The 23,801-nt window shown below is 52.7% G+C and overlaps 1 protein-coding gene and 2 non-coding genes across 5 annotated transcripts in view; 1 reads left to right on the plus strand and 2 right to left on the minus strand.

Moving 5' to 3' along the window:
• The window catches only part of LASP1 (LIM and SH3 protein 1), a 52,260-nt gene extending 35,961 nt beyond the window's left edge, over positions 1 to 16,299 (minus strand). Inside the window, exons 1-2 of one of the 3 annotated variants that reach the window (XM_004041837.5) lie at positions 15,447 to 16,299; positions 7,562 to 7,656 (exon numbers count right to left, since the gene is read on the minus strand). In XM_004041837.5, coding sequence (XP_004041885.1) covers positions 7,562 to 7,656; positions 15,447 to 15,515 — 164 coding nt within the window. In that variant the 5' untranslated portion in view covers positions 15,516 to 16,299. Of the gene's footprint in view, positions 1 to 7,561; positions 7,657 to 11,594; positions 11,811 to 15,446 lie in introns of those variants that run through there. The other 2 variants (XM_019026700.4, XM_019026701.4) reach the window with 2 other exon arrangements.
• A 42-nt stretch (positions 16,300 to 16,341) lies between these two features.
• TRNAC-GCA (transfer RNA cysteine (anticodon GCA)) lies at positions 16,342 to 16,413 on the plus strand. The gene has a single exon. It is a non-coding gene; the product is annotated as a tRNA-Cys (tRNA).
• Positions 16,414 to 17,982: 1,569 nt separating this feature from the next.
• On the minus strand, positions 17,983 to 18,054 carry TRNAC-GCA (transfer RNA cysteine (anticodon GCA)). The gene has a single exon. It is a non-coding gene; the product is annotated as a tRNA-Cys (tRNA).
• Positions 18,055 to 23,801: the final 5,747 nt, after the last annotated feature.

Genomic DNA, 23,801 nt, shown 5'->3' on the forward strand with positions numbered 1-23,801 from the left:
AGCAGGGATGGTCGGAAATGTGTGCATGCCAACATGGGTGCTAAGACAGACCAGGGGCCACCCGTCCCAGCTGGTGACTCCGCTGGAACCCAACCCCATGACAGACTGGGCCATGGCGAGGAATGAGGGACAGGGTGATCAGCTGGGTGCAGGGCAGAGTCCAGAGCACAGCTGTCCTTTGTCCCATAGGCCAGCCTGTACTGGCCCCTTGTTAATCATTCCAAGTGGGTGGTGGGCTCTCTGCAGGTGCCCCACCCACCCTTCCTCCCTGCTATCAGCTGCTCTGGGGAGTTTGCTGGGAGAGGCATGTAGGACAGGAAGAAGCGGGGCAGGAACAGGGACTGGACAGGGATAGGGCAGGGCAAACAGGCAGCTATTGGCAGCAGCCTCGGGCTTCAGGACAATTTACAGAGACACAAAGCAACATCTTGGCACACTGAGTCCTGTGCACATTCTCTCTCAAAACCCACCACACAGCTTTGGGCTGGCATTCTCATCGTGCCGTTTTACAGATGAAGAAACTGAGGTCCAGTGTCAAGGACAGAGACCTTGCCCAAGGCATTCTCCTCTACACCACAGCTGCCCAGACAGCAAAGGGGAGGCCAGATGGACCCCAGCCACGTCCAGCACTCAGTTCTGGGGAAAGATGTGCTTGGCAGGTTGGGTGCAAAACAAAGCACTTCATCCTTCAAACCCAACTCGTTTCCAAGCTCGACCATTATGAGAGATATTCTGGGGCCTCTCAGCCACACCTGCTTAGGAGCTGCCTATCCCTCTGAACTTTTCAAAAGTGTATGATACAGGTCGGGCACGAAATGCCAGCACTTTGGGAGGCCGAAGCGGGGGGATCATCTGAGGTCAGGAGTTCAAGACCAGTCTGGCCAATGTGGCGAAACCCTGTCTCTACTAAAAATACAAAAATTAGCCGGGCGTGGTGGCACATGCCTGTAGTCCCAGCTACTCAGGAGGCTGAGGCAGGAAAATCCCTTGAACCCGGGAAGCGGAGGTTGTAGTGAGCCGAGATCACACCTCTGCACTTCCATCTGGGACACAGAGACCCCATCTCAAAAAAAAAAAAAAAAAAAGCCGGACGTGGTGGCTCACGCTGTAATCCTAGCACTTTAGGAGGCTGAGGTGGGCGGATCACTTGAGGTCAGGAGTTCGACCCCAGCCTGGACAACATGGTGAAACACCGTCTCTACTAAAAATACAAAAAAATTAGCCAGGCATGGTAGTGGCCTCCTGTAATCCCCGCTACTTGGGAGGCTGAGGCAGGAGAATCGCTTGAACCCAGGAGGCGGAGGTTGCAGTGAGCCGAGATTGCGCCATTGCACTCCAGCCTGGGCAACAAGAGCGAAACTCTGTCTCAAAAAATAAAAATTAAAAAAAAAAAAAAAAAAAGGATATGATACTGAAGAGGCCCTGTGTCCCAGGAGAGGGGTTATCTGTGAGGACCTCTGGGTGGCCTTCCTGCTTGGTGGGACTACAGGGGCAAGGTTTCCGGGCTCACAGGTGACAGGGACAGCTTGTCGGCCACCAGCCTCACTCTCCAGTCCTGCCATCAGCCACACTCCAGGGTCAGAAGAACAGGATAGCGAACCCGAAAGCCCAGCGCCCTTTCTACACAGAGCCTCGCCCCTTCCAGGCTTGGATCTCTTCAAAAACCACAGCTTTGTGTTCAAGGAGGAACAAAAATACATCAACAAAAGCAACAAGGAGCTTTTGGTTTTACCAAAAGGAAAAAAAAAAAAAAAACCAGCCCCCACATCCTGCCTCTAGAAAGAGCTGCTGATTCCAAAAGCCCCTGCTGGGAAGGCTGCCCACAGGCGGGAAGGGAGGGCTCCCTGCTAACCCAGTTTCTCACCCGTCCATCCCCTCAGGCCTAAGGGGCTGAAGTGGTGGCGATAGGAAGCAACAAGGAGGCATTGTTCAATCAGAGGAAAAAAAAGAGCAGTCAAAAAGATCAAGGCTAGACTTGAGGAAGAACTTACCAGCCCTCAGATTGCACACAAAATGAAAAGAAAAACAAAACAAAAAAAAGCCTGCCCCTGTCGGTAATATAGAAGAGAAACAATTCTGCAAGTTGAGTAAGGCATGGAAACGTGGACCTGTTTCCTCATCTGTAAAACGTAGGTGTTAGGAAGCAAAGTGATCCCTGAGGCTCCAGGAGGCCTGAAGGACAGGGATTTGGGGGTAAGTGAGGTGGCAGGGCTACCTGGAGGCCACATTTGGCTACTTGAGCTGGCCATTTGCACTTGCCCTCCCCCACACTGTCATCCCTAGTCCCCATTTTTCCAGTTAGAGGCAGACAATTTTGGGAAGGAGGGAAAGCCCTAGGCCCCAGTGCGGGGTTTGCCTACTCCTGCTCCACCTATTTTTATTTTTATTTTCATTTTTACATTTTTTAGAGACAGAGTGTCCCTCTGTTGCCAGGCTGGAGTGCTGTGGTGCAATCAGGGCTCACTGCAGCCTCAACCTCCCAGACTCAAGTAATCCTCCTGCCTCAGCCTCCCAAGTAACTGGGACCACAGGCCCACACCACCACACTCGGCTAATTTATTTCATTTTTTGTAGAGATGAGGCTGGTCTTGAACTCCTGGCCTCAAGCGATCCACCCTCCTCAGTCTCCCAAAGTGCTGGGATTATAGGCATAAACCACTGCGCCCAACCCTGCCCCACCTTTTAAAAGCAGCTGGGATTAAAGACAGTTTGCTAGAATCCAGAGACACGTAAGCACCCAGCCTTGTCTGACACAGACCACACCCTACTCCCATCTGATGCCTAGGGGAAGGGACAGAAACATAGTCCCTGGCTCCCCAGAATCAGGGACATCTTTACCCTCCTCAGTCCTTACCCCACAGCTCAAGGAAACTGGAGAATGAACCCCAGATATGTGCAGTCAGAGAAGAGGGGAAAGGTGCAACCAAGTCCCCCAATTTTCCTTCCCCAGCCCATGCCCACCTCCCACTTGACACCTCACAAGCTGGTTTCCCTGGCTGGCAACCCTGCCTCCTGTCAGTAGGGCCCTAAAGAGGAGGGAACAGGCAGTACTCTAGACTATCTGCAGGGAGACAACGACGCAGGTTTATGCTAAGCCTGGGCATGTGGACTGATCTGCCCCACTTTTGGAAAATCCAGTTTACAAAACAAGTAATGGAGGGCATAAATATCTCTCTCACCAAGAGCAGGCTCACCCCACCCACCCAGAAGCTTCAAGAAAGAATTCGGGCCGGGCAGTGGCTCATGCCTATAATCCCAGCACTTTGGGAGGCCGAGGCGAGTGGATCACCTGAGGTCAAGAGTTCCAGATCAGCCTGGCCAACATGGAAAAACCCCCTTAGCCGGGCATGCTGGCAGGTGCCTGTAATCCCAGCTACTTGGGAGGCTGAGGCAGGAGAATCGCTTGAACCTGGGAGGCAGAGGTTGCAGTGAGCGGAGATCGCACCACTGCACTCCAGCCTGAGCGACAGAGACTCCGTCTCAAAAAAAACAAACAAAAAGAATTCTATTAGCAGTTCTTCCTCCACCACTGGCTATTGTGCAGAAGCCGGGAGTGCACCCTCAACCTTGCCACAGCACTGGCTGCATGGCTGCAGTCCTGAAGGTGGAAACACAAACACAGCCCATTCGGTCCAGCTCCCAAGTCCTCCTCCTCCGCCCCAGCACCGGCGTGGGTGTCTGCCTACACACCAGGCATGTGTGTAACTGCACGCACGTGGGGGTCCGCCACACCAGGTGGGCTGGCAGTGAGCTCTGGCCTATGTTCTCTCCCCTGCCTCTCCCCCAAACAAGTCTGATGCAAGGACAGAAACAGAAGAGGCCTTTTCACTGCCTACTTTACAGTCACTTTCTAGAGCTTAAATCTGAATCTTGAGAAACCACAGGGAAAGATAGCTTTCTTCTTTCTTGACCAGCCCCCTGCAAGATCCTAGCTCCCCTCAGGGCTCAGAGACTAGCCAGAGACAGGCAGAACATAGAGGCCTCCCTGCACACCAAACTCACACACTCACTGGGTGGGCCCAACTCCCTGGCAAAGTGCCAGAAGAAACCACGTGCCCCTATGGGTCCTGCACTGGGCTTGGCCCAGCATGGAGCACGTGATGCTTCAGAGAAGGAAGCCAGGCCTGTGGTCCACAAAGCAAGACCAGAACAGAAATGGCAGAAAGCTGTACCCTGGTAAACACTCAAGGATAAGACCAGAGGCAGGAAGAAAACAGGAGGAGGCTGGGCTAAAGCAGGTAGATCACCTGAGGCCGAGAGTATGACAAGACCTCCTCTCTACAAAAAACTTAAAAATTAGCATGGCGCCACATGCCTGTGGTCCCAGCTACTAGGGAGGCTGAGGCAGGAGGATCACTTAAACCCAGGAGGTGGAGGCTGCAGTGAGCCATGATCACTCCACTGCACTCCAGCCTGGGTGACTGAGCAGGATGAAGTTTTTTTGGAGACCTTGTCTCCAAAAAACCAAAGCAAAATAAAAACAAAAAAAGTAAGAAAGCAGGAGGGAATGACAGCAAACACTCGGCCTAGCGTCTGGCACATAGCAAGAGCTCAATAAATCCTCTTTGGTCTAGGGTCCAACATCCCTGGGCAGGAATTTTTTTTTATCTTTTGTTTGTTTGTTTTGAGATGGAGTCTCGCTCTGTCGCCCAGACTGGAGTGCAGAGGCAATCTTGGCTCACTGCAGCCCTGGCCTCCCAGGTTCAAGCAATTCTCCTGCCTCAGCCTCCTGAGTAGCTGGGATTATAGGTGCCCACCACCACATCTGGCTAATGTTTGTATTTTTAGTAGAGACAAGTTTCACCATGTTGGCCAGGCTGATAGAACTCCTTACCTTAAGTGATCCACCTGCTTCAGCCTCCCAAAGTGCTGGGATTACAGGTGTGAGCCACTGTGCCAGGCCTCCTGGGCAGGAATTTTTAACCATGGGGAAACCAAGGCTCAGACACATCCAGAGAGCACTCCTTGCAAGCGGGCGCCACACCTGGTTCATCCCAGAATCTCCACGGGTAACTTCTTGGCCCAGTGAATGCAGGGGAGGGAGAATGACTGCCTTGGGTGAGGTGCTACTACAGCTAAAGTGAAACACAGCTGGGTCACAAAGCCCCCAGGTCTCTCTCACTAGGCTCCTTCCCAGGAAACATCCCAACTGGGCCAAAGGTCAATGAGGCATGGCAGAGGCTAGGGCTACAAAAGCTGGAGGAAACATGGAGAGGCCAACCTGCTTCTTTTGGCTGGAGGCCAGGAGGGAGACAGGGGAACCTCTGCCTCTGCAAGTTGGAAGCATCACCCAGAGAAGAAACCTTGATCTGCCTCTTCTGGCTCCCCCAGTCCCTGCAGGAGCCCTCCACCCAACCTTGTGGCAGCTTCCCAAGAAGACAGTAAAAACAGTAAGCTGGAACTTTGGATGAGGCTGATAAAACGCAGAGAAAACAAGGACAAGCCTCTGATTTTTCTCCAGCTCCCAGTGCTCACTGAATTCTAGGCTACTTGAGTCACTGGGCTCCAAGGCTCGGTCAGACTTCTGCGTGCTGGGGCAGAGGCTCAGAATCTAGCCTGAGGTGGTCCAGCAACGGAGGGGTTAACTGCCCTGGCTTCTCTGAACCCCACCCCACTCCCCAATGGAGGGAGGAAGTGGCAGAGAACCAGGGCTTGTGTGAGCCCTTAAGAATTCAAAGAATGTCCCATTTCCCTTGTGGGGGTGGGAGGGGTTGGTAGGGGGAAGAGGAACAGTAGAAATTAATAGAAGAGAAGGGGCAGCTGAAGGAGGGGCCAGGACAGAGCTGCAACCCTTCCTCTACCCAGATAACCTGCCCAGTGCCCTCCTTCTTCCAGAAGGGACAACTTCATGTTGCTTCTTGGGCTTGAGATTTTTATCAGGAATCTGTTTTCCCAGCACCTGGCACAGGTTAGTATGTATTATAGCAGCAGGCAGGCAATAAATGTCTGCTGAATGAGGGAGCCCTTAAAAAGATGAAAGAGTGGTCTTAGCCAGGGAACGGGAGGGGGTAAGGAAGCAGGGAAGGTTTGGGGTAAGGTTAGGGGTAAGGCTGGAGGTTTAAGCCCCCTTTTTAGACAAGTCCCAAATTTTTTTTTCCCTGGGTGAACTTCAGCTGCAAAGAGCCTCCTGACTGAGAATTAAGAGAAAAAAAAAAAAACTGGACCCAAGTCAGATCCTAAATTCATGTGAACACTGAAATTACCATTACTTGAGTTGGTTGAAGTTAAAAAAAAAAAAAAAAGTTAAAAAAAGTTAAAATTAAAAAAAAATCGAATTAAGGCTGGGCGAGGTGGCTTATACCTGTAATCCCAGCACTTTGGGAGGCTGAGGCGGGTGCATCACTTGAGGTCAGGAGTTCGAGACCAGCCTGGCCAACACGGTGAAACCCCGGTCTCTACTAAAAAATACAAAAATTAGCTGGGCATGGTAGCATGCATCTGTAATCCCAGCTACTCAGGAGGCTTAGGTACAAGAATCGCTTGAATCCAAGAGGCGGAGGTTGCAGTGAGCCAAGATCGCGCCACTGCACTCCAACCTGGGTGATGAGTTCTCTGACTCAAAAAAAAAAAAAAAAAAGGCAAATTAAAAGAAAAAGAAATTATCATTACATCATTACTTATAAGTGACTTGACCTTCCAAAGCCTCCACCTCGCAGGTGGAGGCGGCTGTGAGGCCCCAATACTGAGTTTGTACTTGCTACTCACAAGGTCAATTGGAAGATGGAAAGTTGGTGTACTTTCTGGGATTGCATGGGATGGGATGGGATGGGATGGGAGGGAAGGTATTCCTCCAGGCTCTGGGATGGGGGACCCCACCTCTATACTCCCTCCCTACCGTCGGCTGCTGCAGGTCCCAGTGCAGAAGGAACAGAGCTGCACTATACTCAAGATGACTATATTCAAAAGAAACACAGTCTCCACAGCCTCCCTCACCAGGCAGGGAAGAGATCTATCTGGCCCAGGCAACACCCTTTATGCACCCCTGCCCATTCTCAAAAAATGAACACCAAAAGGGCTGGCATGAGGCTTCCAGAGAGTTTTCTTGAAGGAACCACTGGAGGAAGGAGCCCCCAAAGCCTAGAAGTACCCAGGTGAGAGAAGGAAACTGTCGATTTTGAGAAGAGAAATAAGGGAAGGTAAACAGAACAAAGTCCTCAACCCCAAATACAACAGACAGGTCACTCATTCTTGAAAGACCACGAGGAAAGCCCCCTCTTTTGTAGCAGGGGACAGTGGAAAGAAACGTGCTCGCCTTACTGCCCGAAATTGGATTAGAGCCTGTCTTTCCCTAGCCATCCCATCTTGAGAGTCTCTTCCCTTCCCTAAGCCCCAGTTTCCTCATCTGTACTTTAAATGCACTTTAAATGGGGGATAAAAGCACTTTAAATGGGGATAAAAAGTGCTTGCTTCATCCAGCTGTTGTGAGGACGAACTGTGATGTTCAAGTAGGGGATGGAAGTGTTCGCCAATGTCACCTTGCGGTTATTGGAAGGGAAGGAAGAACTCACTCGGGGAGGGAGCCAAGGCGCCCACCCAGCCCCCTGCCCAGAACAGGACTCACGCATTGCAGTAGGGCTTCTTCTCGTAGCCCTTGTAGTTCTTCATGTTCAGTGTCATCTTGCAGGTCTCGCAATGGAAGCATGCTTTATGCCAGAACTGGGGATGGAGACAGGAGGACATACATCAGATACCAGGACTTCTGAAAAAGGGGCTCAGGCCCTAGGAAGGGGCACTCAGGAGCTGCTGGGACTGTCCTAGGCCCATGGCTGTGGGGAGAACATGGAATCATCCCAGGTGAGCTGGGGGCATTTCGGGTCACAGGCTTTGGCACGCCCCTCCCCTCTCTCCTTCCTCATCCTCCACCAATGGGCCATTTGAACCCAGGAGGAAGAGACAGGCAGGCATGAAGGACAGGGGGGAAGAGCCCAGTTATAGCAGCGGCAGCAGCCCCCAAGTCAGCTCCACCCTCCCCAGGGAACCCCTCCTGCCCAGAGCTGGAGAGGCCTCATTGCTTATGCAAAGCTGCGCTGGGTTGCTAGGGAGCAGCCACTGAACATGAAGGAGCAGCTCCTCTGGTGGCACCAAGGCCTCAGAAGAGGAAGGCCCAGCCCCCACACACCCAGGCCCAGAACCCAGGTGCTCCTAGCTCCTGTACCAGGGCCCACCCACCAGCCCCACATGAGGCCCAGGTGGTGCTACAGCTCCGATACCTCCCACTTCCTGTGGGATGCCCGGCCAGAGGAGTGGGCTGGGTGTCCCAGGCTCTGTCAACACACCACATCCTTTCTACCCTTCCCTCATCCTCTCCCACCCCAGTAGGAGGGCAGGAGAGCGCCCGGCAGCGGGTCTCCCACTGAGGCACTGAAGGGCTCTACTTCAAAGCCTTGAAGGTGGACACCCCCATAGTGGACATCAAAGCTCTACTCCACTAACTGTATGGCCTTGGGCGGGGCCCTGCACCTCAGAGGAGCCCACTTCCTGGTGTGTACAATGGATGTAATAACACCTGGCCCTCCTGGGATTGTCCAGGACTGAGGAGAAATCACCTTCAAAGCCCTCAGCACAGCACTTGGCACCTCTGAGCACTCAGATGTCAGGTGCTGGGCACAGCAGGTGTGAACCTCAGCCGAGGGGGTCAGGGATCACACTGGAGACTGTGTGTGTTGGGGTGCAGAGGGGCTTCACTGTGCCAACCACAGCTCCAATCCATTCATGCATGTGAGAATGTGGGACACGGCCGGGCACGGTGGCTCACGCCTGTAATCCCACACTTTGGGAGGCCGAGGCGCGCGGATCATGAGGTCAAGAGATCGAGACCATCCTGGCTAACACGGTGAAACCCCATCTCTACTAAAAAGACAAAAAAATTAGCCGGGCATGGTGGCGGGTGCCTGTAGTCCCAGCTACTTGGGAGGCTGAGGCAGGAGAATGGCGTGAACCCAGGCCACTGCACTCCAGTCTGGGCAACAGAGCAAGACTCCGTCTCAAAAAAAAAAGAGAATGTGGGACACAGGGCCCATCCAGGGTGGCCGACGGAGGGAAGAGAGTGATGACAGAAAGAGAACAGATCTAGGCCAGGAGCGGTGGCTCACGCCTATAATCCGAGCACTTCGGGAGGCTGTGGCAGGCGGATTACTGGAGGTTGGGAGTTCAAGACCAGCCTGGCCAACATGGTGAAACCCCGTATCTACTAAAAATACAAAAAAATTAGCCGGGTGCAGTGACGGCGTGCCTGTAATCCCAGCTACTCGGGAGGCTGAGGCAGGAGAATCGCTTGAACCCAGGAGGCGGAGATTGCGGTGAGCTGAGATCATGCCACTGCACTCCAGCCTGGGGTACAGAGCGAGACTTAATCTCAAAAATAAATAAATAAATAAATAAATAAATAGGCCGGGTATGGTGGCGCATGCCTGTAATTCCAGCTACTTGGGAGGCTGAGGCAAAAGAATCACTTAAACCCAGGAGGTGGAGGTTGCAGTGAGCCAAGATTGTGCCACTGCACTCCAGCCTGGGTGACAGAGCAAGACTCTGTCTCAAAAAAAAAAAAAAAAAAAAAAAAGAGAAACTATCTAACAGGCTCCAAGTGGCAGCCTGGAGGGGTCTTTGTGGAACCCCTGAGAAGTATTGATGCTTAGGCAAACCCATGACAACAGGATCTAAATTCACCCCCAGAAGCCCAGGATGATGCGCTGGATCACCACCAAACAGGGGTCTACTGCCAGGACCCCAGAATAATCCAGGCCACCTGAGTGACCTGGCTGGCCTGTCCCTGCCCCATTTCCCAGTAGTCAAGGGAGACATTCCCCATTCCGAAAGAAGGAGGCCAGGAGGCAGGCCCAGGGGGACTTTTGAAGGAGCCCAGCCACAGAGCTGGTTCTTGGCCATTTGTCAAGGAATTCCCCCAAGGCGATGCTTTTCAAAATGTTGTCTCCAAACCCCTGGAGAGGTGCTTCTGAGACACTGGGAGGAGGGGATAGCAGAAAGAAGGCTGAGAATCTGGGATTCAACCTCCCTACCATGGCCCACTTCAACCAGAGACCCCCAGGGTAATTTCAGGGGGAAATCGCCTTCTAATAAGGTACTGGTTCCCTATCAAGAAGACCCAAAGGAAAAACCTAATGGTGGAATATTAAACAGAATGCTAGGAGAACCACTCTTGGGGAGGAGGGCCAGCCGGAAGTCTGGAAGCAAAGAAGTGGCGGGTCTAAGCTTGGCCCCCTCCCCAACCTGGGCCTATCCCAGTGACCCAGGGCCCCCAAACCCCTATGAGGCAACTTAAAGACTCCTTCTGGTGCATAACCCAATAGACAGAACCTACCGGGACACTAAGACAGACTGGTCCCTGCCCCCACAGGCCCCTGAAGTGGTGCATACCCCAACACACAGAACCCACCAGGGACACTAAGACAGGCTGGTCCCTGCCCCCACAGGCCCCTGAAGTGACAGCCCCACTCCCTCCCCCAGTAACTGGCAGGCATTGGCAGGGTGCCCCAGCCTGGTCACCACCCAGTCTGCTGGCCTCTGCCTACTTAGCTGCACACGCCCCTGCCTGGGCCCCTGCCTCCCCCTACCCCCACAGGGGCCTGCCGGGAAAAACATTCTCCAGAATCCAGACCATGACCCACTTTCACACACACACACACACACACACGAAGGGCTACACACTGTCCTAGGACCGCGGACCTCCAAGGCTGCCTCCTGATTGACGTTGGAGAGACAAAGGGAGAGAGACCCCTACTCCAGATGGCCAGGCCTGCACCCGGAGCCAAGCCCCTTGGAGAAGGAGGGTGGGGTGTACTGAGCAGGCAGGGGGCACAGGGCCAACAGTGGACCCAGTGGTTCCAAAGACCCCTCCAGGCTGCCACGCGGAGGAAGCAGAGCCCCTCTTCTAGGGGATGGCACCTATTTCTATCAGTAGCTCCTTCCCACCTCCCTCACAGGCCCCACACTCTCATCCAGACACACAAGGGTGGGGCAGAGGAGGGTGGTCGCCTGTCCCCCTGCAGGGGGCTCCGAGCAGAAAAATGGAAACCAGTTACTATGAAGCACAAGTGTCAAGTGGAGCTGCAGCCACTGTCTCCCAGAGTGCTGGAGGGTCAGGAGAGGAGGCCGTTGCACCCCTAATGCTTGGCACCTCCAGCAGCTTCAGGCGACTCCCCTCCCCTCTCTGGAGGAAGGCCCCAAGGTTCAAGAAAACCCACCAGCTCCTTCCACCGTGTCCTTTTTGGGGTAGGAAAATTGTGGGGACGGGAGGCAGAAAATGGCCAGTCCCTCCACAACCGCTGTGAGCCAAGCCTGGACCCTAAGATGAAAGAACCCCTGCCTTGTCTCAATGGGGTCTGGGGAAGGACACTGTCAGGGAAATATGTCCAGAGGACCCCACAGTGACCCTATCTGCCTCTGCCCTGCCCCATGGGCTCTGTCCCAGAGCAAGAGCCCACCTCTTTTAAAGGCCCCAGGCAAGATGATTTCAGCGAAGCATTCCTGGGCCTCAGGACTCAAGGAAACTGCACCTCGAGGCATGCACCTCTGCCCCTTCCTGCTGCCTGCAAAGTCCATGGCTTCCCTGTTCACAGAAACCAGACAGACCCTACCTCTGCTGCCCGTTAGAGGCCTCTCAGCGTGGATCCAAGGCTCCAAGGCAGGGTCATCTTGATCTTCCCTTGCCTACCTGCAACCCACTCTAAAGAAAGGTAAACAGGCTGGTAGGGGCAGAAGCCTGCAAGGATACCCCTCACTTGGGACAGCCTGTCCCTCTGTGGCTCTGGGTTGGGGGGGATGTGGCAAGCTTCGTGTCACTGTGCCTGCAGCCTGGCATCTTGGCCTCTGAACCCAGGCTACCTGGGGTGACCATGACTCAGGGATGGATTATGAGACCGTCTCTTCCCTTCCTGTTGCCCAGGGTTACAGTTTCTCCCTCCTGCAGAGGCAATGCCAGCCCCACCCTGGCCGGGGCACCAGCCTAGCTTGGTTGGCCACCTGACCCGCTGGCTTAAAGGCATAGATCTTTGCTGCACCTCCACAAATTCCGAGGACAGGATTATTCCCAGTGGCCCCACGCCCCCATACAAGACCCCAGGCCCAGAGCATTCCTCCAGATAGGGTCAGGAAGGGATGGGACCTACTTTTGGCACAAATGAGATGTAAATAAAATATAAATATGTATAAATAAAAGTACTTTCTGCAAACACACTGGCAGAAGAGCTGAGCAGAAAGAACTGTGGATGTGAATTTCAGCTCTAAGAGAGGGAGATGAGCCACATGGGCTACCTGAGCCTCCGTTTATGGAGTGCATCATTCACAAGAGCGAACACACCTACTTTGTGAGGCTGCTGTGAAGACTGAGCCCAGCATATCGTGATAACTAGTAGCTATTATGAAGGGATGGTCACAAGATGATGGTGGGGTACTCTAAGCTTCAGCTAGCAAAACGGGGCACCACAGCTGTGAGGACTTCAACCCCCTCGAGTGGGGAGGGAGCGCTGAGCCAAGCAGAGGCAGAGAGCCCACCCTAACAGGGGATTCCAGGGGAACTGGCAACAGACCAATCCTCTACCTCCACCTGTTTTCAGAAACCTGGGGAAGCAAGCCAGGAAAGAGGGACGTGGCGAGGTTCTTGACAACACAGCTCCCTAGATACAAAGCAGGTGCACAAAGTAGGTGCTCAATAAATATTTGTTGAATGAGCAAATGAGGTCACCCTGTTTCTCCCCCAGCTCTAATCCCAGAAGTCCTCTGGAGAAGAAAATCTCGACCTCCTTCCTCAAACACTGTCATCAGCAATACATATTTATCCAGCTTGCAAAGCATGCTGGGTACTGCAGGTTGGGGGCAGGGTGGCCTTCAGAGGTGACAAGGTTTTTACCCACCTATGCCTGTGGGAGATAAGGCTCAGGGAGGAGAAAAGGCTGAAACCAAGGACACAGCCTGTGCTTTGGGCCATGTAGTGGGCTGAGTACCATGGGGGATTGTAGAGAAACGGGTGAATCTAATTTGACTCTTTTGCTGTAAATGGGAGGCCTTGGGAAGTTGGTTAGCAACTATGGGACTGAAGTTGCCTATGGGACTGAAGGTTCCCCCTCCTCCCTGGTCACAGCCCAGCATCCTCCAGGCACTGGCTCCCCATTCCTGGTCCTATCCTTACTGCCTGGAGCAGGTGGGGAGGAATAGGTCTGATACCTGGATATTTCAGGTCTCCTGCTCAGCACAGGGGGCGAGGTCTCTCCAGGGCCACTTCCTATAGGGAGAGTTCTAAAAAGAGGAAGGAATCACCAACTCCCACTTCCCTGGGCAACCCCCACTTGAACGTCCTCTTCCAGCTAGGATAAGAGAACTGGGAAGGGCACCCTGCCCATCCCTGCTCCCCTCCCCTCGGGTACACGGCACTGAAGGTCTTTCCAAGGGGAGTGGTGTGGAGCTGAACAGAGCATCCCAGAGAGGTAGGGAGGGCATAGTCTATACAGCACCCTCTTCAGCACTCAGGGACTTTAGTGCACTGCCCCACCTTCAAGGAAATGACATCATCATACCCATCTGACAGATGGTGAATACTGAGGCCTAGAGTCATTCATAAAACTGGTGGGAGCAGACCCGGAACAAGGACCCAGTTTCCCAACTCCTGGAGTGGCAATCCTGCCTTCATGTTTTGCTTTTTCCTTATAAGGGTGAAATGCCCACTGCCTCTTCCCAATTCATGACTGTGGAGAAGAAGGGGACCACAGGGAACTCAAGATGCAGAGGCCAAAATCTCTGCCATGAGGGGCGGGTGAAACCCCAGTGTGCAAGGACAGGTACATTCTCAAGGGGAGACTTCATTATCTGATAGCTCTAAGCTCAAGTCCTGCCCAACAGAGGCTGGCATGGTCATGGGGAGATCAACAACTTTCCTCGTGCCCACAATATACCCCCTCCTCTCCTCCTGCCCAGTCAAGCCCAGGACCAGGAGGGACAGTGACACAGCAGCGGCCCCATATGCCCACACTCCCCAAGAGCAAGTTCAAATATGTTTCAGAACCTCCAACCCCACCTCCTCACGCTGACTCAGAGGCCAAAGGTCACTGAGGAAGCTCACACCCCAAGGGGGAGGGGAGAGATAAGGTGTCCAATAAACTATCCTCTCCTGAACAAAACCTGGCTCCAGGTCAGTAATGAACTTGGCCCCAGGGCTCTATACCCCTCTTTCATCCAGTGTTCCCACCCTTGCACCTCTCTTCCATCCAGTCCTCCCAGCCCTCCCAGTTCAGATGGAAAGGACAGAATACCTGGACTTGGAGCCAGCTTTGGGTGGTGGATGAAAGACGCGGTGAGGAAGGGCACAAAATCACAGAGGCCTCCCCTCCAGACTGGGGAGGGGATGCAGAGGGGCAGGTTTTACCTTAGGATCTTACGGAGCTTACAAGAGAACAGGATCCTACCCTAAACTGTACGGGAAACACCCAGTTCTACTCTCCAACCCCCCTCCAAAAGTCTAATGGCAACCAGATGAACAAGTCCAGCACTGGGGAGACAGGGCCCCCAGGGGACACTGAATCTCCACAAGGCCACCCTCCCCTCCCCCCAATACCTCCCCCTTTCCTCGGCTTCCCCAGAACTCAGCCAACCCCACCCTCCATTGGAGAAACCTGCTTTGAAAAGTTAGCTCTTTGTTCTTCCACACGGTCTCCTGGCTCTGAGCACAGTTTCAGGAGATCTCAGCTAAGCACCCTCCACCCACCCTACTCTGCCACCCGACCCCACCCGGCTCAGGCTGGACGGCCCAGCACCGGGAGTTGGCTTTTAATTGGAGGTGGGGGTTGGGAAGCTGTGGAGGAGGTCTGCGAGTCCTTTAACGACTGAATCCAAGGGGGTGCAGGTCGTTCAAAAACGGGGCTCTTGCGGCAGAGCCCGGGTCCTTACCCAAAACCCCCCGCATCAGATGCCACACACTCGCAGGCTGATAGCCCCCGCCCCGCCAGGCCAGGAAGCCAGGCCACCCCCGCCAGAGCGGACGGTTTTGCAGGGCCCCCCAGCCTCTGCCCCGCCCCCCCGCCCCCTCCACCAGCGCCCCGCGCTTCCGCCTACTTGGCGCTCGGCGCAGAGCGGAGAGGGAGCGGCCGTCTCTTCTCACTCTCCAGGCCGTAGGGGACGGGACTGCACCCCTAACCTTCCCCCAACACACCCCGGGGCCTGACTTCCCTGCTCCTCTCCCGTCCTCCCAACCCCGGGGCACAGAGCCCACCCCTCTCCAGCAGCGGCTGCCCGCTATGCGTGGACTTCCCGCCTCGCCCCAGATCTCCTGGTTTTCAGACTGGGATGTGTCCCCACACCCCATGACACCGCCCGCTCGCCCTCCCTCCATTCTCCTGGGATCGCGGGGATAAGGCGTTAAAGACCCGGCCCTTCTCTCCTCCCTGGATTCGGAGCACTGCGGGGGATTGCAAAGACGCGTCTCCCGGTCCCGGGCTCACCTTATCCAGACAGTTCACCTTCTCCGTGGGATACACGATCTTGCCGCACCGGGCGCAGTTGGGGTTCATGGTTCCGAGAAAGGTTGGGGCGGGGACGCCTGAGCTCACGCGCGTCCTGTTCCCCGAGGCGAGCTGGCGGGAGGCGGCCGCGGCTGCAACTACACAGGCAGCAGCGACGGCGGCTGGAGCTGGGGAACTGGCCTCCGCCTCCGCCCTCCTTCCCCTAATAAACACAGCGGGGAGGAGGGGCTGCACTGGGGCGGGCACGCGCCTCGGGCGCGGGCAAGGGCACGCGCAGCGAGGCGCGCTCTCCGGGCGACGTGGGGCTGCGCGGGGGCGGGTTCCTGGGGGGACGGCAGGGCCCGCGATGCTAGCGCCTCAGCCCTCTCAGGCTGACTGCGCCCGGTGCCCAGGGCCCTTCCCCAGCCGGAGGCGGCGCAGAGACGAGCAGGCTGCACATCTGGGGCGCCCGGGCTGCGGGAGGCGGGCTAACCCCTCAAGCCCGTCGAGGGTGGGGTTGGATCCTCCTGAACTCTGGAACTGATTCACCGCATTCGGGGACTTTCTACCCGGCATGAATCTGCGGACCGAACGGGGACCCCCTACCCTGCCCCTCTTAGCTCTCTTCCGGCCCACACCCTTTCCCACATTTGTGGGGCGGAACCCGTCCCTCCCTCTTGGACCCTGCGCGCTGCCGGGCCCGGGCTAGTGCTTCCCTCTCGAGCCCCTGCAGTGCACCTTCCCGGGGTTCCCCGGATGCGGGCACCGTCTGCGTTCAGCTTGACCCCTTTTTCTCCAGCATTCCTTTCTCCGTCTGTTACACCACTACTCACAGTGTAGCAGCTGCAACAATGCTTAGCACCCAAGGAGCCGCCTCCAGGCGCTGTGGAGGCGCGGGGGTATAGCTCAGTGGTAGAGCATTTGACTGCAGATCAAGAGGTCCCTGGTTCAAATCCGGGTGCCCCCTCAATGGTTTGGCTTTTCCTTTCCCTTGTTAACCATCTGTTTTTCATTCTTGACTCACATTTTAACATTGGGTCCTGACTAAAAAAAAAAAAAAAATGAAAAAGTATCTTCCTCATTTTTCAACCTTAGCAGAAATCTTTCGGTTTTACTTTGTGCTCAGCGGGAGGAGGGGGTGGGTATAAAAGCTGCGCGACCGCATTACTCGCGCCAGAGGTGTAGGGATTTCTGCGGCCACGGCCGCCAGCCTCAGATGGGTCAGACAGTTCGAGGTGCCGGGTTTGAGGGACAGGATGTTTCCAATGGGGGTAGGGAGACAGGAGAACGCCTCAACTTGGCGTTCCTTTTGGGGGTGGAGGGTGGGTCAGGCGAGGGAAACCCATAGACACAGCCCTTCTCCAACTTCAACTTTCTGTATTAATGGTGACATGGACGTGCTGTGTTCATCCTTGACTATTAATGTACAAAAGTAAAGTTATAACCCAGTGCAAACTGAGATAAACGAATACAGTGTTTCTCAAACTTGAACGTTCATCAGAATTACCTGCAGGGCTTGTTAAAACACTGCTAGTTTCTGATTCTGTAAGGGGTCCCCGAGAATTTGCATTTCTACCAAGTTTCCAGGTGCCTCTGGTGCTGCTGGTGTGGGGACCACATTTTAAGAACCACTGAAGTAAGAATAAAAGGCCATGGAGTTTCATAACCTAAAGATGGGGACAAGTATCTGCTGGCTGCGTGCCTGACAGGGTCACTGTTGGGCCGGAGGAAAATGGTAAGTGTGACGGGAGACAAGGGCGTCCCCCTCGACTAGGTTTTGCCCAAAAAAAGGAAAAATAAAGGAGAAAGGAAGAGGCGTGCTGCCTGGGTCAAAGGGCAGCTGCGATATTTTAAACCCGGAATGTGGTTGTGTCATTCCTCGGACCCCGGGGAAACGCGCATTTTTTTCTCCTGGCTCCTATTACTGTGAGCTGTATCGCTAGGCTGAACAGAGAGATCACAGATCAGCAGGGTTGCGGTTCCGTGCAAAACCCAGGAGGAACCAGTTTTACCTCTCCTTTAGGCCTTGAACTTTCCATGTATAGCTTATCAAGCCAAAGCCCTGCCTATGAGCTAAGTCAAGAAGAAGAGGGGAAAATTGCTCGCCGTCTGCCTTCTATCTGTGTGCCCTGTCCTGTTCGAGTTCGCGAGTATATGAAAACCTCTGAATTTGGATTACTTCTCCTAGTTTTCATAGTCAAGTACGAACTACTGCCCCGTCGAAGACATATTTTTTACCCCAAAACAAATTATAATTAACGTTAAACCAATGGGCATCGGAGATGGAAATCGATACGCGCCTTTGTTCTACAACTGAGAGTACTGGTGCGCTTATCGCCACTTGGGGTATGAGGGCTCAGATCCACCTAAAGGCAGCCTCTGGTTGCTGTTCTCTCCCTCTAGGGTACGGGAATCTTTTCAAGGTGAAAATTAGGTAGATGGAAGATACAAACGACACCTCCCGTGAGTTTTGCATTCAGAACTCGCTGACTCAGGTTATTCCTGGATGGCTGTGAAAAAAAGTTAAGGACACCCGAGGGGGCACCCGGATTTGAACCGGGGACCTCTTGATCTGCAGTCAAATGCTCTACCACTGAGCTATACCCCCTCTGCCGGTGAATCTCTGGTAAATTCTTTTTACATCGATTGATCCCAAAATTTTCATACTTTCATCATTCGTTCAAAATTAGTGTCTCTTTGCTAGATTATACTGAAATTACCAATGAGGAAGGAGAAATTAAAAGACTAGGCCAAGATAGGCCGGGCACAGTGGCTCACGCCTGTAAATCCCCAGCACTTTGGGAGGCCGAGTCGGGCGGATCACGAGGTAAGGAGTTCGAGACCAGACTGACCAAGATGGTGAAACCTCCCCCCCCACCCCGCCCCACCTCCGTCTCTACTAAAAATACAAAAAACTAGCCGGTTGCGGTGGCGGGAGCCTGTAGTCCCAGCTACTCAGGAGGCTAAGACAGGAGAATTGCTGGAACCCAGAACCCAGGAGGCGGGGGTTGCAGTGAGCCGAGATCACGCTACTGTACTCCAGCCTGGGCGACACAGCGAGACTCCATCTAAAAAAAAAAAAAGGCTAGGCCAAGACGTGGTGGCAGTTTGAAAAGCATGTGAATTTAGGTGCCAATCTGCTTTGTCTAGGTTCAGTTCTTTTTTTTTTTTTTTTTTTTTTTCTCCAGACGGAGTCTTCCTCTGTAACCCAGGCTGGAGTGAGTGCAGTGGCGCAATCTCGGCCTCCCGGATTCAAGCGATTCTCCTGCCTCAGCCTCCCGAATAGCTGGGATTACAGGCGCCCGCCACCGCGCCCGGCTAATTTTTGTATTTTTAGTAGAGATGAGTGTTCTACCATGTTGGCTAGGCTGGTCTCGAACTTCTGACTTCAGGATCTGCCCGCCTCGGCCTCCCAAAGTGCTGGGATTACAGGCATGAGCCACCGCGCCCTGCTTGGTTCAATTTTTGTTTGTTTGTTTGTTTTCCATTTTGTGGAGATGGGGGCAGGTGGTGGGTGAAGGAGGCCGTCTCCCTATGTTGCCCAGAGACGGAATTTCGCTCTCCTTGATCAGTCGGGATTGCAATAGTGCGATCTCGGCTCACCGCAACCTGTGCTCCCCAGGTTCAAGCAATTCTCCTGCCTCAGCCTCCCGAGTAGCTGGGATTACAGGCATGCGCCACCACATCTGGCTAATTTTGTATTTTTAGTAGAGACGGGGTTTCTCCATGTTGGACAGGCTGGCCTCGAACTCCCGATCTCAGGTGATCTGCCCACCTTGGCCTTCCAAAGTGCTGGGATTACAGGCGTGAGCCACCACACCCGGCCTAGGCTCAATTCTTTATCCACAATCCCACTCATCTCTCCCCGCTAACAAGTCAGAGAACAACCTCCTGCAAAACTGGATAAAGTTTTTCCTTGGTCTCTCCAAAAAGAATACGAACACGCCATTGCACTCCAGCCTGGGCAACAAGTTTCGCTCTCAACAAGAGCGAAACTCCGTTGCAAAAAAGAAAAAAAAAAGAAAAAACTAAGTAAGAAAGAAATCCTGCAATATGCAATAACGTGGATGAACCTTGAGGATATTATGCTAAGTGAAGCAGGCCAGTTACAGAAGACCAAATACTGCATGATTCCACTTATATGAGGTTTCTAACATAGTCAAACTCCCAGAAGCAGAGAGTAGAACAATTGTTGCCAGGGGCTGGAGGGAGTTGCTGATCAATAGGTCTAAAATGTCAGTTCTGCAAGATGAAAAAACTCTAGAAATCGGCTGTACAACATTTTGCCTTCAATTAACAATACTGTATTGTATAGTTGAAAATCTAAGAGGGTCTGCCAGGCATGGTGTCTCATGCCCATAATCCCAGCACTTTTGGAGGCCAGGGCAGGAGGATCACTTGAGCCCAGGAGTTTGAAACCAGTTTGGACAACATAGTGAGATTCCCATCTCTACAAAAAAAATTTAAAAATTAGCCAGGTGTGGTGGTGTGTACCTGTAGTCCCAGCTACTTGGGAGGCTGAGGCAGGAGGATTGCTTGTGCCCAAGAGGTCAAGGCTGCAGTGAGCCAGGGTGACGGAGCAAGACTCTGTCTCAAGAAAAAAAGAGAGAGAGAGAAGCCAGTTGGGAATCTATTGTAATAATACGGGTCAGAGATGGTGGTGATGTCTTAGACTACAGTGTTTTATTAGTTTTATATTGCTGATATAACAAATTACAGTCTATTTGCATAAAACAACAGAAATTTATTATCTTCACAGTTCTGGAGGTCGAATCCCAAAATCAATTTCACTGGGCTGGCTGGGCTCGGTGGCTCATGCCTGTAATCCCAACACTTTGGGAGGCCGAGGCAGGCGGATCACGAGGTCAGGAGTGAAACCCTGTCTCTACTAAAAATACAAAAAAATTAGCCAGGCGTGGTGGCGGGTGCCTGTAGTCCCAGCTACTTGGGAAGCTGAGGCATGAGAATGGCATGAGCCTGGGGGGCAGAGCTTGCAGTGAGCCGAGACCGCACCACTGCACTCCTGCCTGGCTGACAGAGGAGACACCCTCTCAAAAAAAAAAAAAAAAAAAGGAAGAGGCAAGCTCTTCATCTGACAGCAAGAGGAGAAAGAAGGTGTGGAAGGTTTAAGAAAGGAGAGACCGTGTGAAATAGTCATTTTGGAGCATGAAAAAGTAAACATATTTGGGCAATAGTGAAGCAATGCTAGACAGAAAGCATGTTTTACATTGATTGGCGCAAACTTGTGCACCTTTTCTCTTCAGCAACATTCAGCTGCTTGGGTGCAGGTTTGGTGGAATCCCATCGGTGAGTTTAATTAGGCTGTAGTTTGGTGATTACGACCAGGGATTACCATGAACCAGGCACTGTGCCGACTACTTTGGAAAATGCAAGAAAGAATGCAACATGATCCCTACCCTCAAAAAATGCACAATCTTGGCCGGGTGTGATGGCTCACGCCTCTACTCCCAGAACTTTGGGAGGCAGAGGCGGGCGGATCACTTGAATTTAGGAGTTCAAGGCTAGCCTGGCCAACATGGTGAAACCCCGTCTCTATAAAAAATACAAAAATTAGCTGGGCCTGGTGGTGCGCACCTGTAATCCCAGCTACTCAGGAGGCTGAGGCACTAGAATCCCTTGAACCCAACAGGCGGAGGTTGCAGTGAGCCGAGATGGTGTCAGTGCACTCCAACCTGGACGACAGAGCGATACCAAAAAAAAAAGTAAAAAATTGGTAGTGAGAAGGAAGAAAATGAACAGGCAATCACAGGTAAAAGACTTTTCTGGCCGGGCCGGGTGGTTCACGCCTGTAATCCCAGCACTTTGGGAGGCCGACGCGCGCGGATCACCTGAGGTCGGGAGTTCGAGACCAGCCTGACCAACATGGAGAACCCTCGTCTCTACTAAAAATACAAAATTAGCCGGGCGTGGTGGCGCATGCCTGTAATCCCAGCTACTCGGGAGGCTGAGGCAGGAGAATCGCGTGAACCCGGGAGGCGGAGGTTGTGGTGAGCCGAGATCACGCCATTGCATTCCAGCCTGGGCAACAAGTGGGAAACTCCGTCTCAAAAAAAAAAAAAGAAGAAGAATACTTTCCTAATGGAAACCTTTTGCTGTTTGAAGGAGCCAGGGGAAGAGGAAGTGATTGAAGATGCTGGAGAAAATGGAGACAACGGAGACACACCTGGCCCGGAAGCAGAGATGGTCTTGGGAAGGACAAGGGAAGTACTTCCTCTTGTGTGCAAAGCACGGGGCTGAGGATTCACTGCAGCTCACGTTGCAGGCACAGAGGCTAGAAAATTGACTTGAAGCATTCCCAAATGCAGCCGGACGCGGTGGCTCACGGCTGTAATCCCAACACTTTGGGAGGCGGAGGTGGGCAGATCCTGAGGTCAGGCGTTCGAGACCAGCCTGACCAACATGGTGAGACCCACGTCACTACTAAAAATACAAAAATTAGCCCGGCGTGGTGGCGGGTTCCTGTAGTCCCAGCTACTCGGGAGGCTGAGGCAGGAGAATGGCATGAACCCGGGAGGCGGAGCTTGCAGTGAGCCAAGATGGCGCCACTGCACTCCAGCCTGGGCAACAGAGCGAGACTCCATCTCAAAAAAATAATAAAAATAAATAATAAAATAACAGAATTCCCAGATGCCAGAGGTAAAAAAGGCTGTAGTGAAAAAAAAAGGGGCGCTATAGTGATGGAAAAGAGGGATCCCACTGCACATCCGTACAAGACCCTCAAGCCAGAATCAGAGAGGACTTAGACTTCTCTTTTCTCTCCCACCACTTTACTTGGGTCCAGATCACTCGAAATAGTTTATCATAGACACCAAACTATTCTGAATCACTGCAGGCAATGTCTGATCAGAAAACACTACATTTAAGGTGCAGTCTTCTTTTCTCTGGCAGAGGGGGTATAGCTCAGGGGTAGAGCATTTGACTGCAGATCAAAAGGTTCAAATCCGGGTGCCCCCTCACAGCTGCTGTTTTAACACAGTGACGGGCAAGAAAGATAAAGCTCTCGGAGCATTCTGTGGTGGATACTGGGAAAATAATAAACTACGTAGTACCCCCTTACCACCTTCATAGACCTCACCTTCTACAAAGTATATCAACATACAAACTGGTAAGTTATAGGAGGATGTGTTATCTGCAACTTTGGAGTGTTCTCTGAATCCCTGGTAGTTGGAAGTGTGATGTGGGGATCCTGGGTGTCCTTTGGGCCCTTTCTGTGTGCAAGAAAGAATTTTTTTTTTTTTTTTGAGGTAGTCTCACTCTGTCGCCCAAGCTGGAATGCAATGGCTTGATCTCAGCTCACTGCAAACTCTGCCTCCCAGGTTCAAGCGATTCTTCTGCCTCAGTCTCCCGAGTAGCTGGGATTACAGGCATGCGGCACCTCACTCGGCTAATTTTTGTATTTTTAGTAGAAACAGGGTTTCTCCATGTTGGTCAGGCTGGTCTCGAACTCCTGACCTCAGGTGATCCACCCGCCTCGGCCTCCCAAAGCGCTGGGATTACAGGTGAGCCCCCGCACCCAGCCAGAATAATAATAATAATTATTATTATTTTTGAGATGGAGTCTCACTTTGTCACCCAGGCTGGAGTGCAGTGGCGCCGTCTTGGCGTCTTGGCTCACTGCAAGCTCCGCCTCCCGGGTTCACGCCATTCTCCTGCCTCAGGCTCCCGAGTAGCTGGGACTACAGGCGCCCGCCATCACGCCCGGCTAATTTTTCGTATTTTTTAGTAGAGACGGGGTTTCACTGAGTTAGCCAAGATGGTCTCGATCTCCTGACCTCGTGATCCGCCCGCCTCGGCCTCCCAAAGTGCTGGGATTACAGGCGCGAGCCACCACGCCCGGCCTATTTTCTTGATAATATTAATGAGACCCTTTCTGTGCAGAGGAAAGAATTATTTTAATAATAATGTCATTTTTTTTCTGTCTTACTCTTGCTCTTTCATGAGAATACAGTGGAGATTTCCAGAGATTAAACGTGTGAAATCACAACAGATTAGTGTAAAAACATGAAAAACCAGTTCTTTCATCAAGCCAGGTATTAAAGGGATTTAAAAAAAAAATAAGTAAAGCAAAGCCACCCTTCTCACTAAATTATTTTTGTTTCGAAAAATATAGTTACATTTATTTATTTTATTTTATTTTATATTTGAGACAGGGTCTCTGTTGCCCAGGTTGGAGTGCAGTGGCGCAATCATGGCTCACTGTAGCCTCAACCTCCCAGGCTCAAGTGATCTTCCTACCTCCGCCTCCTGTGTAGTTAGGAACATAGGCGCACGCCACCACACCTGGCTAATTTTTTGATATTTTGTAGAAATAGGATCTCACTTTGTTGTCCAGGC

This window comes from Gorilla gorilla, chromosome 4 (assembly GCF_029281585.2).
Source record: "Gorilla gorilla gorilla isolate KB3781 chromosome 4, NHGRI_mGorGor1-v2.1_pri, whole genome shotgun sequence".
NCBI lineage: Eukaryota > Metazoa > Chordata > Mammalia > Primates > Hominidae > Gorilla > Gorilla gorilla.